Source organism: Apostichopus japonicus, chromosome 16, assembly GCF_037975245.1.
Source record: "Apostichopus japonicus isolate 1M-3 chromosome 16, ASM3797524v1, whole genome shotgun sequence".
Classification (NCBI taxonomy): Eukaryota; Metazoa; Echinodermata; class Holothuroidea; order Aspidochirotida; family Stichopodidae; genus Apostichopus; species Apostichopus japonicus.
The window spans coordinates 5754255-5767132 of record NC_092576.1 but is presented as its reverse complement, the minus strand read 5'-3'; the positions used below and the strand labels follow the sequence as shown (position 1 = coordinate 5767132).

The window sequence follows — 12878 nt, the reverse complement described above, 5'->3', positions numbered from 1 at the left end:
ATATTAGTACTGTAGCTTATTGATTGCTCAGAAATGATGACATTAGTACTTTAGCTAGATGGTTGTACACAAACGATACCTTTGTACTGTTTATGCCTTACTGATTGTAAACAAATGACGGCATTAGTACTGTAGCTTATTGATTGCTCAGAAATGATGACATTAGCACTTTAGCTAGGTGGTTGTACACAAACGATACCTTTGTACTGTTTATGCCTTACTGATTGTAAACAAATGACGGCATTAGTACTGTAGCTTATTGACTGTGCACATATGGCGATATTAGTACTGTAGCTTATTGATTGCTCAGAAATGATGACATTAGTACTTTAGCTAGATGGTTGTACACAAACGATACCTTTGTACTGTTTATGCCTTACTGATTGTAAACAAATGACGGCATTAGTACTGTAGCTTATTGATTGCTCAGAAATGATGACATTAGCACTTTAGCTAGGTGGTTGTACACAAACGATACCTTTGTACTGTTTATATCTTACTGATTGTACACAAATGACGTCATAAGTACTGTAGCTTATTGATTGTACACAAATGATGGCATTAGTACCGTAGTTTTTACAACACATAATATATTATTATGTTACTTATGAATCTAGATCACGGTTTATCAGTTCAGATAAGGAATCGCAATTTAAAGACTTACCCTTCCGTTTGGTCGGTCTGAAAGCAACAAATGGGTAAGAATATTATCACATACAACATTAACATATGAAATCTGATCAACAAAAAGAAAAGACATTTAGCATGTTTTATGTAGCAAACACAAGGTTAAACAAATTGAAACTGTGAATAGTGATCTGATTCCAGTTATTATATTATTCAGTTGTTTACATCATTCACTTTGCATTCAAAGTACACCTATACAATGAATTCCAAAATCATTTAGCTTAAAGATCTTTCAGTTTAACATTGTTGCGATTGCATGACTTCATAAACTATGTGCTACCATGTTATCACAAGAAATTCACCATGGCAACCGCAACCAAACTTTCTTGTTGTGAACACAGTAAAATCATGACACCGTAGTAGCGGAACCAAGGTGCGGGGAAGACATGAGGGTTGGGGAGGGCAATGACGGCATCCCAAATCATGTTTACTCTTGGTCCCCCAGTCGGCTCCTCCTCCTTTCCCGTGTACGTTTATATTTTATTAATGTCCATGTTTAGAGTCCCTTGCGGTAACAAATTAATTTGTTGCAATAAGTACAGGTGATGTTCATGGAATCATGTGACACATAGCCAACAACCAGTTAAGGCATCACATATTTACTTCTTCTTACACGGCAGTCCAAGAACGGTGGATACCATCTTAAAATGGGGGACGTTGACTATAAGATTGATCGAACTTTGTCCTCTGTGACGTCTAAGGCAAACTCAACAGCAACGGGCAGTGAGGTACGTAGGGAGGATGGGGAGTGGGATGGGAAGGGAAAATAATAACCGGTGGTCAGTTTGGGTAACTTTGCTAGACGAATTTTACTTTTTTATGCTTCGTTAGGTAAACTTCAACATTGTATCTCGAAATTTTGACTGCTTCACCATCTGAACCTCGCTTTTGTTTATATCAATTCCACTTTCTTCTCGAAGTTGTAATACCTACATTTTTGTTTCTTATCTCAAAATGTCGATCCTTTCGACCTTTGTACCCTCTTTGCTTAATTATTTCCATAGAATAAGAAAATATTTCGAAGGGGTTCATAAAAAATTTCGCCTTTTTTATTTTCCTTATTCTATATTCCTATATTCTCTAACTTTTGGCTTGTTTACCTTGCAAATTTCGACTAATATACCTCAAACTTTCAACCATCCCCTCAAACTGACGTCATTTAATCTCAAAACTTCGACTTCATTTGTTTTTAATTTATGCAGATTATTTTCGATCTTTGTTTTGTTTTGTCAAATACAGGTTTCAGTACTAGCCAAAAAGTGGGGTGGAGAATTAAGCCCACGACCAGACCACCTCACCCAGGGCCGTCTTAAGAGATCACCGGGCCCTGGGCCCGGCAATGGAGCGGGCCCCTCAATCAAGTGAGTTCGAAAATAGTTGCGTGAAAACTTGACATCCTTGACAATCGCTCAAGCATAGACATGCCTGCATTTACCACCCCTCCCTATGTCGCGCATAAAGCATAAAACTTTAGCTGAATAACATACGTGATATTTCTAAAAGCTGAAATACATTAAAGAAGAGTAATCTTCCAGTTGCCCTCCATCCCTTCCCTTACAATACTGGACTCAACATTTGTAACAACCTTGTGTTGAGTCTTTCAACTGGGGAAACTAACGGAACTTGCGGCATTTCTTGATCGTAAACTGTTGTATGATTGGCTGAAAGTCAATCTTTTTGAGGATGTCGCTTTCTATGCACACGAGACAGAGCCTATTAAATTGCCGTTGCCCCATTCTGTTCCGGGGATTATTCTTGATTTGTTTTAACCTTGAAAATGAACGTTCCCAAGTACAATTTGTAACCATCATGCATGGAAATGAAGGGGGGGGGGGGTGTAGGCGGTTTTACATTATCTAACGCAACGTAGTCGCCAAGAACCTGAAGTATTTTTAAGGGAGGGCCCGAGGAACATGAACTTATAGCATGCTCCTCATGGTGAAACATAATTGCACCAATTAGGTGAATTGAGTGTACTGTTAATAGTAGGAGAGACTAGCGTAGGTTCTTATGACCAGCTATGACCAATTGGTGTTGTAAGCCTTCGGGCATTGTATATTTCAGGGTTGCCAACTCAGATTCGAATATTTAATGTCAAACTCTCAAGTGTTTCACCAACTCTCGTCACAAGTTGTCAAGTATCGAATTCAATCAGGCATTATGGCCTATTCAATAAGTTTTCCTCCCAGATTAAGACATGGGGTTACTACGATTGCGGGGCCCCTGGCATCGCGGGGCCCTGGGCCAGGGCCCAGTGGGCCCATGCGTTAAGACGGCCCTGACCTCACCAGGCCCTGCCGTCTTTGGGGTCATCGTGGTAAATAGTTGTCCTAACCTAATGAGATTTTAGGGAAAGAAAAAGCGAGAGAGCGGAAAGCTTGTATTCATTAATACACTAAAAACCCATATTTTGTCCCACCCAAATAATATGGGCCACATAATTGTATAAACACATACAAATCCTTACATTTTACTCGTAAGTACAATGTTGTCTTTAATATTTCACCAGATTTACCACAAAATCTATATAATTCTCGTAGAATAATTTGATAATTTAATCTGATGAAAAGTACAGGCATAATTTCTACTTATAATGGGATACTAAATTTACCAGTTTACTTACCACTTCTTCATTTGCCTTCGTTTTCTGCAATACAAGTGTATGACATTAGGTTCAGTATTATCACGCACATAAACAAAACATGCATAACTAACACGGAAAGAAAACGTGAAATGAAATATTTTCTCCTTAAATTGGAAGTGACCTTTATCTGTGTATTTATTTACTTTATTACAGTTTGTTTCTTGTAACGAAGCTAATTTCAGTAGTGTAATACAGAACTTAAAACGTAATGTGTTTATAAGGGTTCTCTATACTTTGGGTTTGTTCATAATTATTACTCTGTGGAGAGTTATTACAGCATGGCAAAACAAAAAAACCCTCAAACTTCGTACACTAAAAAACAAGATGTGAAACAGTCGACAGTTTAATATTGTCACTAAGTTAAATATACAAATTGTACATAATATGATACACCAATTACTGCTTAATTGCACAATGGTTATACAATTAATATAATGGGAATTAAACGCTCTTTGTTTTAGAAATGCAAACATTGTCCTGTTTGTTAAATATCCATTCCCCTGTTCATATCTAACTTAGTCTACAGTTAGCATAATTAGTAGGCAAGCATACCAGCTAATATACCAGACATGCAGTGACCGGAAGTGGAAATGTAAAGGCAATGTAACTTTTCCTCAAATAACAGAACCCTTTATTCGTTCCTTCTACTCATGATACAGCTGCAAATCACCATTTCCTGTCTATATTGATGAATATTCAGTGTAATACACCGATCTTCTTGGCATAAGGTAATTCTAACACTACATTCGTGGTTTCTTTAGTAGACTTGGCCTAATTATAATATATTGATATACTATTAAATAAATTCTACACATATTTTAAGCCGTTTCATTAATAAATACCAAAGAATAGGCAATTAATTCTACTTCTTAACAATATCCTGAAACATCCAGGTCATTGCTTTTCAGTCTCAAATATCTTCTAAAAAGCCGTGGCGACGGTGGCGCAACGACTTCCTCCTCCCCGTAACTAGAAGTAAAACGTAATTGCGCCACTCCTGAAAAATATGTGAGAGTCGTTGAACGGAAACAAGTGTTGTTAACTTCAACTGTTCACATCCTTTTTTTTGCACTGGATTGAAATATATTTTACTGTTATGTATACTTACAAGCCGTGTATATACAATGTCGTCCAGAGGACCGAGTGCCATACTCTGTGTGAATCACGGGAAAAAAACACGCGTTTAAATCGCCGTTTTCGGTCTGTAATTGCGACGTAAATTCCGAGTTCCAGCCTGTTTCCGTTACGTTTCCACTCCTGAAACTAGTGATTAAGGTAAGCTTACGACCCAACTTAAACGCGTGAGTTTTCCGCGTTCGCGATGACTTATTTACCGAGTACGCGGTGACCGTAAACGCCAAGTGTCATCCAAATACGGTGAAGCTCACTTAATCGTGCGGTTTCAGGGAAGGGTAATCTTTACGTTTCCGGTCACAATTACAACAGATTCGCTACCTTAAACATGACCGTTAATCTGGAGTTTACGTTTGAATCCAGCAGTAAACTTCTCGCAGTGATCATCGTAAACGCCATGATTACACCAATATATACGGAGAAACGTGGTCATCGTAAACACATTACTTACGACCAATACAGGGGCTGGGCTTATTCGCCACGTTTAGGGAGTCTTAATCGGGTTGATTAGGCTGAGAAATTCACGGACCACCTCTATCAAATATTACATTTGATTCAAAGAAAATTAAAAATAATAAACATAAAATCATACTCGTTTGATTTTCCACTTTTTTATTTATATATTTGCACCTCATATCGCATCGTAAACGTTTATTTGTTATTTTTACACTTATACAAAAATTATGTAAATGAACGAAATACCACTTCTAATGTGTAAATACATCTAAATGCAACTCAATATTGCTTTACATCATAGTGTTGAATATTCAGCTTTTTGAATACAAAGTTTAAACCTCGAGCAGCCATTTTCCTTTTCAAATTTCAAAACATGCATTATTGTCCGGAGAATGTTTTTTGATGCCCAAATATTACTCTACTTACATTGTGGCAATTATATACACATGCAACGATTTTAATGCCAGGTGAAAGAAGGAAAAACAAGTAAATATGGAATGTTTCTATTTTTAGTTACTAGTTTGCAAATCAAAACCTCTGAAAACCAGCTACCCACTTGAAGTAACTTAACATATCAGCAGTTAAATTGAACCAAACAAATTTATGTTTAAAATTCGGTGTGTTTATCCTCAGATGATATAAACGCCTAGGCACTTCTTCCATGATGGTTATCGGCCCCTCGACCCCCCCCCCCTCCACCCAGGCTCGGAAACGGTACCAGCCTCTTTTATGTGGAACGAACTTGACACAGAACACCACTTCCTGCCTCATTTCGTAGCACGCTTAATATTTTGTTGCTGCTTTAAATTTTATTGTAATTAACATATATATTGATATAAAATGCAATGATAGCCCAAACAAGATCTCTAATTATTTTACCCTGAAAGTCTGGAATTAACCATGCATGAATAATGAAAGACAAACGTACAAGTACAACAACATTTCGACGACAAGTTATTAGGCCTATGCTCTATAGCTATGTCTTATTTTAAAATATGATTTACTAAATGATTCATTAACAATTAATAGAATCATGCTTTTTTCTTGGCTTTTGTTTCCTGAAAATATTTTAAGGATAACTTAATCCTTAACATTTAATCCCTTGATGGAATATATTAGCTGTGAAGGGAAATTTTAAAAAAAGCCTTCCATTAAAGCAAAAGACTAACAAGAAAATAATAATTAATCTGACATCTATTATTATGGGCATATTCTTTCTTCCTTGTTGCATTTATCTCAGGCAGGATTTCGTTTTAAAGGTATCATGTAATTACACCAAATGTTAAATTAGAGAAAACTCTTCTTTATTATACAAAATCGTCAACTGCAACTTGTTTGTATCCGAAACAACGGCGTTTGCTGTTTGTTCCTGGTGCCTCATTAATCAACAAATGCTCAGTACAGGATTATCCACGTGCAACTGGGGCACGAGTTTAAACGTTGGGTAAAAAATTCAAAGAAATATTGTTATAACGTTACATTATTCTACGTTGTATATGGTACAAAAAGTTCAAAGAAGTCAAACGAAATGGACTTCGATATGCAGTCTTTACGCTGTTGATCAATGACTGTTTTTTGTGATGTTTTAATGTACGTATCATAACCACCGTGGGCAAATAGATGTCTTTTGTGAGCTATACATCCGGCGTTATCCGGTACCAATGTATCTCTATGGGAGCTCCAATAAACTGTTTGCCACGGGCCTCCCACAAGCTTAATCCGGCACATCAAACAATGACCATTTTCACCATTTGGAGGGGGGTCATACCTTCATTGTTATTGTTCAGCCTAATTAACAGCCCAAGTTGGGGCGTCAGTCGGTACGCATTTTAAAGATACGTCTCCTTTCCTAACGGTGGGTATCCTTTTTTCTGGACTTTTCGCTAAGGAGAACGTCCTTATAGAATGAGTCCAGCCTCATTTTGTTCAGTCTTTCCGACTCCCAAGTGAACTCCTGCACTACGGTACCCTAGCTCGTTCGCTCTCCATGTCAGATTCCTCGGATGACATATACTCAGTTGACATCAATTTACAGTCTGTCTTTTCTCTCCTCTGACCAGTCTATGTTCTTCATTGCGCTCAATCTACACTGAAGTTTCTGTAAACAAAGACACAAGAATAAGTATGAATTAGACATATATAAAGACCAGTTGGCATATAGTTTACTTTTGTCGAAAAATATATACTAGCTCCAACTGTCAATATCTCCAGCCCCCCCCAGTGAAAAATGTGGAGGCGCGGAAGTATCATTCCGCCCCCCCCCCCCCCGATTCGCAAGTCAGAAAAACCCCTTTTTCATTTCCAAATGAGAAAAAAAATCTCATTTGGAGCACCAAATTGCATCTAAGGCCAGGTGAAAATACAAAATTAAGTTTACAAAATGGGGTGGGTGTTGAAGTGTGCTTTATTGCACCAAATTGCAACTGAGGACACCTGGAAATGCAAAAACTCCCCTTAGACCCCTCCCCCGGGCCGGCCATCAGTCTTCAACCCCCCTACTCAAATGTACCTTCCTACGCCACTGTATGTTTCAACGGTTTACAAAGCAGATTTGTTTATCGGTTGGGGGAGGTAGGGGGTACGTGGTCGGGTGACGTTCACCATCACAAGGTTAGAACGTGAATGTATCAATAACAGTATACCCTGGCAAATTGTGCATGAAACATTTTACAGATATCTAAAAGGAGATTATTATATTATTTCTCTCACTGTCGTATTTTAACTCTTTTAATTTATCGTTTTTAAAGGAGCGAATTCCTGTACAGGTCTAGGGTTTATATAACGGTGACTTTTAGTGATTGAAAAATTACATTAATAAGTCTTGGCCTAGTGTTACGTACCGAACAATCCAGTAGCACAGAGAAGTTCGTTTTCGTTTTTTTTTTCGAAAGAAGTTGTTCCTTCTCAGCCAGTAGTGCTCGGAGTGCCTTTAATTCTTCCTTCAAATGTTTGCACCGAGCTTTCTGTCACAACATGTGCATACTGCCGCGGTAGTTCCAACTGTCGCTGCTTCTAAATGTTTTTTCTTTTTCCAATACACGTATGACATTTTCCTGCGGAACATCATTAAAAACCAGCGACGGATCGAATTGAAAGTGTACTTTTATAAACTGGCAACCTTGCTTCCACGGAGCTTTCTGTTACTTCTGCAATAAACCACGGAAGCCGGAATCGTCCATTTTGAATGCTCTTTGCAATGTAGAACTCGATTGAGGATCAAGTGCGGTGTGAATCAAACCAACGTGTTGCTACTTGTGATACCGCCTTTTACTGATTTCAAATTGCCCGCTTTCTAGTCAGCCCAGGCTGTGACGTAATTAACTATACTGAATACGTTATTGTTACTAACCAACTGGAGTAGCCAACCAGTGAACTGCAAAGTGACAGACAGTAAACTTTATCATTGTGATGTGACCGGAAATTTCACTTCCTTATCTGGAAATGGTATTTATAGTAAGTGAGCAGTATACTTTTCTGTTTCGTACATATATTGCGGTGGGTATTTGTGCGTTTCATCGCTTTACGTGCATGATATAGGCCTTGAATATACTTCTTCGAATATCACTTGACGGCATATTGAGAGAAATCGGCAGAGCAAAAAACGGACTGTTGAAATCTATCTCGACTAATCTATGAAAAAGGATATGGACAATGGGAATCGTAAGAGGAGCATTTAAAACTGGGGGAGGGGAGGGGGAAGGGGGAGGGGCGGGGCAGGGGGCATGTGGTAGGAGGTTGGAGGTTGGAAAAAGTTTCGCACAAAATTTAAGCAAAAATTACTTAAATCTCAAATATGGATTTGCGCCGCTATGACCGACAAAGTTTAGCCGAGGTTTTTGAAGCCTGACACTGAGTACCGATTGTTCGATATCCCAGTTCCGAGGCTTGTGCCCCCCCCCCCCCCACCCACCCACCCTGTCCCCGTTTTTAAATAAATGCCCTAAATAGCTATTCTGGACCCGACCATTTCTAAAGCCGTAAAAACGGCATCACCAAAGAACCGGCTAATTATATTTTAATTTCTATCTCAGGACTAAACTCGGAGGGGGTACATATAGTTGGATAGAAGGAGACATCCACAAATATCCAAAACACTTATTATTTGTAATATTAGATGAATTCTACGACCATTCTGGATCAGTTTAGGGGAAAATGTTGTATCCATGAGATGTCAATGTGTTCCTCGATCACCTAACTTTCCAATTAAAATTAACGGATTACATTCTATAACAAAGGCATATGCAATTAAACAGTTTCATAATAAAATTAAGAACGATTCTTTGCATTAACAGTTAAGTTTACCACACATTGGGGAACCTGACGAGGGGGGGGGGTGAGTGGGTGGGGTGCACCACATGGTTGCATTGGGTCCCCAATATAGCGTTAAAGGAGGTCTAATTAAAGTACCCTAATTATTTTAAATGCTCATTTAAACGTCGCGGGTTCTCGGAAGCTAACTTGGCGAAAACATGCAGCAAAGGGAAAACTCGATTGGATTTCAAGTGACAAAAATTGTGCGATGCTATGTACTCAGTGTGAATCCTCCAAGCCATAGTTTTTTTTTTTTTTTTGTCTTGTCTTCGAAAAGTCTTCAACGCAAAGCGATTCTTTTCACACATCAGTTCATGGAAACTGCAATTATTATATTATCATTATGTTCTACTAGTCCATAAATTTGTTAGTACAATCATGGAGGTAAAAACCTCCATCATACAATGGTACAATGTCCTTTCTACGCTTCTGTAGCTCCGTAGTTAGCATCCAACATTGATATTTCCGAATTCTACGGTCCAGCAACAATAGGCAGCTAAATTCAAATCTGTATGGAAGCCGTGAACTGCCGCTTCTAAAACTTGTTGACGATCTCGTGAACTTATGTTAAAGTCGGAGGAAACTGAATATAGCAATTTGTCGATCATTTAACCATGCTTTGACTCAGTGATCATATAGAAGCTGGAATCTTACAATAAACAATTAAACAATGTGAAGCGTGTCACAGTGACAATAGCATTTGATATTTACATGTTATTCAGTATATCACGCCTTTTTGACAGTAATCACAAACACATTCTTGCTATATTTTTCAGAGACCCACGAGTTATCATTTTAAAAGGTTTGAAATTCTGACACTCTTCAAAATGCGGCAGTATTTAATTTTTAATTTTATTCAGTTCCATATCAACAGCGTAATGATATAGCTACATTCCATTTTTTGACATTCAACATATTAAATATCACTTGTGTATTTAACGTTACTTGATCGAGATGTAGTTTGCAATAATTTTCAGGAAAATTTGTTTCATATATATAACTATTGGAGAATAAAACCATTACCTTGATCCGGCACATGCATATGGATTTCGCTGTGTGTACTACGTATTGTAATGTAGGCGCTCTATTTTTGCCTTTATACGGCACTTATGTATGTTCATTTACTATTTATATATATATATATGAAAATCGTAATGAGTTTGTAAATCAAGAACAGTGAAACTATTTATATATATATATATATATATATATATATATATATATATATATATATATATATATATATATATATATATATATATATATATATATATATATATATATATATATATATGAAAATCGTAATGAGTTTGTAAATCAAGAACAGTGAAACAAACTTTCAGCCTCCACCAGGATTCGAGCCACGGGCCTCCCGCTCTGTACGCGGACACCCTAACCACTAGGCTATATGGACGCTGATTGTATGTCCAGAGGTTCGAAACCGGTAAGGAAGGTCTATATGTTTGGGACTTGCTATTCTGTTTATTTAAGACTTGCATGTGTCTCAAGCATGAATGTATTACGGTACCCTCACAGGATAATACTTCCGTGTCTCAGGTATGCATTTCTTTAATGGAATTATATAACGGACACAGGACAATCTTAGCTATTATATATTTGCATATAGGTGCGTGATTTTTACAAACACCACACGTGAATATGCCAATTTTTTGGCATAATGCTTATTTTCTCAAGTGATATAAATTATTTTCGACATTTCCGTAAAAACTAAACAGTAATGAACGTCGTTTACGTATTATACACAGGGACGTAACTAAGGCCTGATGATTGAGAGTGGGTAGGGGGGGGGGGGAGATGTAGTGGCTGAAATTCCAACTGGAAGGGATTTGGAGCCAGAAAATTCCGACTGCTGCCTTGTAACCCGCAGCCCCCCCCCCCCACACCCTACTCGTCAACGATACAGTCAGTGTCAGTCAGTCAGACACTCCATCTTTCGCGACTGCACTTTTGTTTTTTTGGTACATTTGTACCACTGGCCCTCACTTCACAAATTTATTAATCACTCTGGTTAGCGAGTAAGCAATGAGTATAAGTTATAATCAGCTTGATAGGCTACATAGACTACCAACTAAAAATGCTATGTTAATGTAACAAAGGGGAAAACTTTTCTTTTTCAACAAATTATATTCGACGACATAGTGAACTACCCCAAAATACAGTGCTTTTTCCTAGCGCGCTTAATATTATTTTCTTGGGGGGGGGGGGGGCTATTTATCACTCACATGAAAAAAATTAAATTGTTCACCTCATTCCAACTGAGCATTGGGAATGAAGTGAACAGTTAAACATTTTGCAGAAAAATGTTGAGTTGACGAGATACGATAAGTTGCCAATTAAACATTTTGCAGAAAATTTTACAATTGCTCAATTGGGATGAAGTGAACAATTGAACATTTTGCCAAAAACATGTCCAATTAACGAAATAAGATAAGTTGTCAATTAAACATTTTGCAGAAAATTTTTCAATTGCTCAGATGGAATGAAGTGAACAAGTGAACAATTTGCAGCAAAATGTCCAATACACGAGATATGATAAGTTGTCAATTAAACATTTTTCAAAAATTGTTCAATTGCTCAGTTTAAGCAACTAAGCAATCCAACATTTTTCTGTTTTTTTTTTGGATAAGATTTTATCTTGTTATTTTAACAATTTACTGAAAAATTTCACTTTATGGGCAAAGTTTTTCTTATGTTGATGGCCACTTTAAGCTTCCGTAGAATAACATTGAGCGTTTTAATTGTATACGTTGTACAGTAGTTTATTAGGCATATTTTTTAGAGTATTCAAAATCACACGAAGTTTTGTAAGGTGAAGTATAAGAACCGCGAGATACAATTTCTTAATATGACAAGGAAAACGTGGTAAATATGACTGATTAAAGGTCAAGTTTGACCGAAAATTGTAGGTCACTCACAAATAGCAAGAATTTATGAAAAATAGAGTGCGACAGTCGGAAAAATTAGAGTGCCACAGTCGGAAATTCCGTACTCATAAGCGTACGTATACAATTTTAATCTAAGGGCTGATGGGTACAGTTTCTTCCTCGTTATGATCCCCCACTATAATTTTCAGTTGATATATGTAATCAACATATTATGTTAAATTAAAAGTAAGTAGGTATCATCAACCTATATATGAAATTGATCGCAGAGTCAATCAGGCGTAATAGATTTAGGGAGGGGAAATTGATTGTGGGGTGAGGGGCTTCGAGTTCAAATACGTATACTCATCAAAAGTAGTCTGTAATGGCCCCACATTACGGCATGCTGTAATTGCTGTAAGTTTTCACAAAAGTCCTTTCCTGAAGGTGTTCACTCTCCATATTGTTCGCTGACATTATAAACACACACAACAAGATGACTAAATTTCCCAGTGAGGTAAATTTCCTCCAAGGTGGTTAATAAAACAGTTTAAGAATTTTAACATAAGGTGACCATATTTAAATATGTAGCATATATGGAACCAATAAATCATACTTAGTATGATAGTAATATTTAGTAGTGTAGGGTCTACTCGTTTGTATTGGGCTTTAACCTAGTGAAGTTGCATATAACAAGGTTTGAACCTAACTGGAGACCAAAACTTCCCGGTATGTAACACCTTCGAAAAATAAATGAAAGGGCG

At 37.3% G+C, this 12878-nt stretch overlaps 1 protein-coding gene and 1 long non-coding RNA gene across 2 annotated transcripts in view; both read right to left on the bottom strand.

The window, feature by feature from the left end:
• The window catches only part of LOC139983231 (uncharacterized), a 54083-nt gene that overhangs the window by 1400 nt on the left and 39805 nt on the right, over positions 1–12878 (bottom strand). The window contains exons 12-14 of the mRNA XM_071996645.1: positions 4440–4484; positions 3311–3334; positions 665–681 (exon numbers count right to left, since the gene is read on the bottom strand). Coding sequence (XP_071852746.1) covers positions 665–681; positions 3311–3334; positions 4440–4484 — 86 coding nt within the window. The remainder of the gene's footprint in view (positions 1–664; positions 682–3310; positions 3335–4439; positions 4485–12878) is intronic.
• LOC139983244 (uncharacterized) lies at positions 6672–8984 on the bottom strand. Its single transcript, XR_011798569.1, has 2 exons — positions 7762–8984; positions 6672–7019 (listed from the first exon to the last, which is right to left on the bottom strand). It is a non-coding gene; the product is annotated as an uncharacterized lncRNA (long non-coding RNA).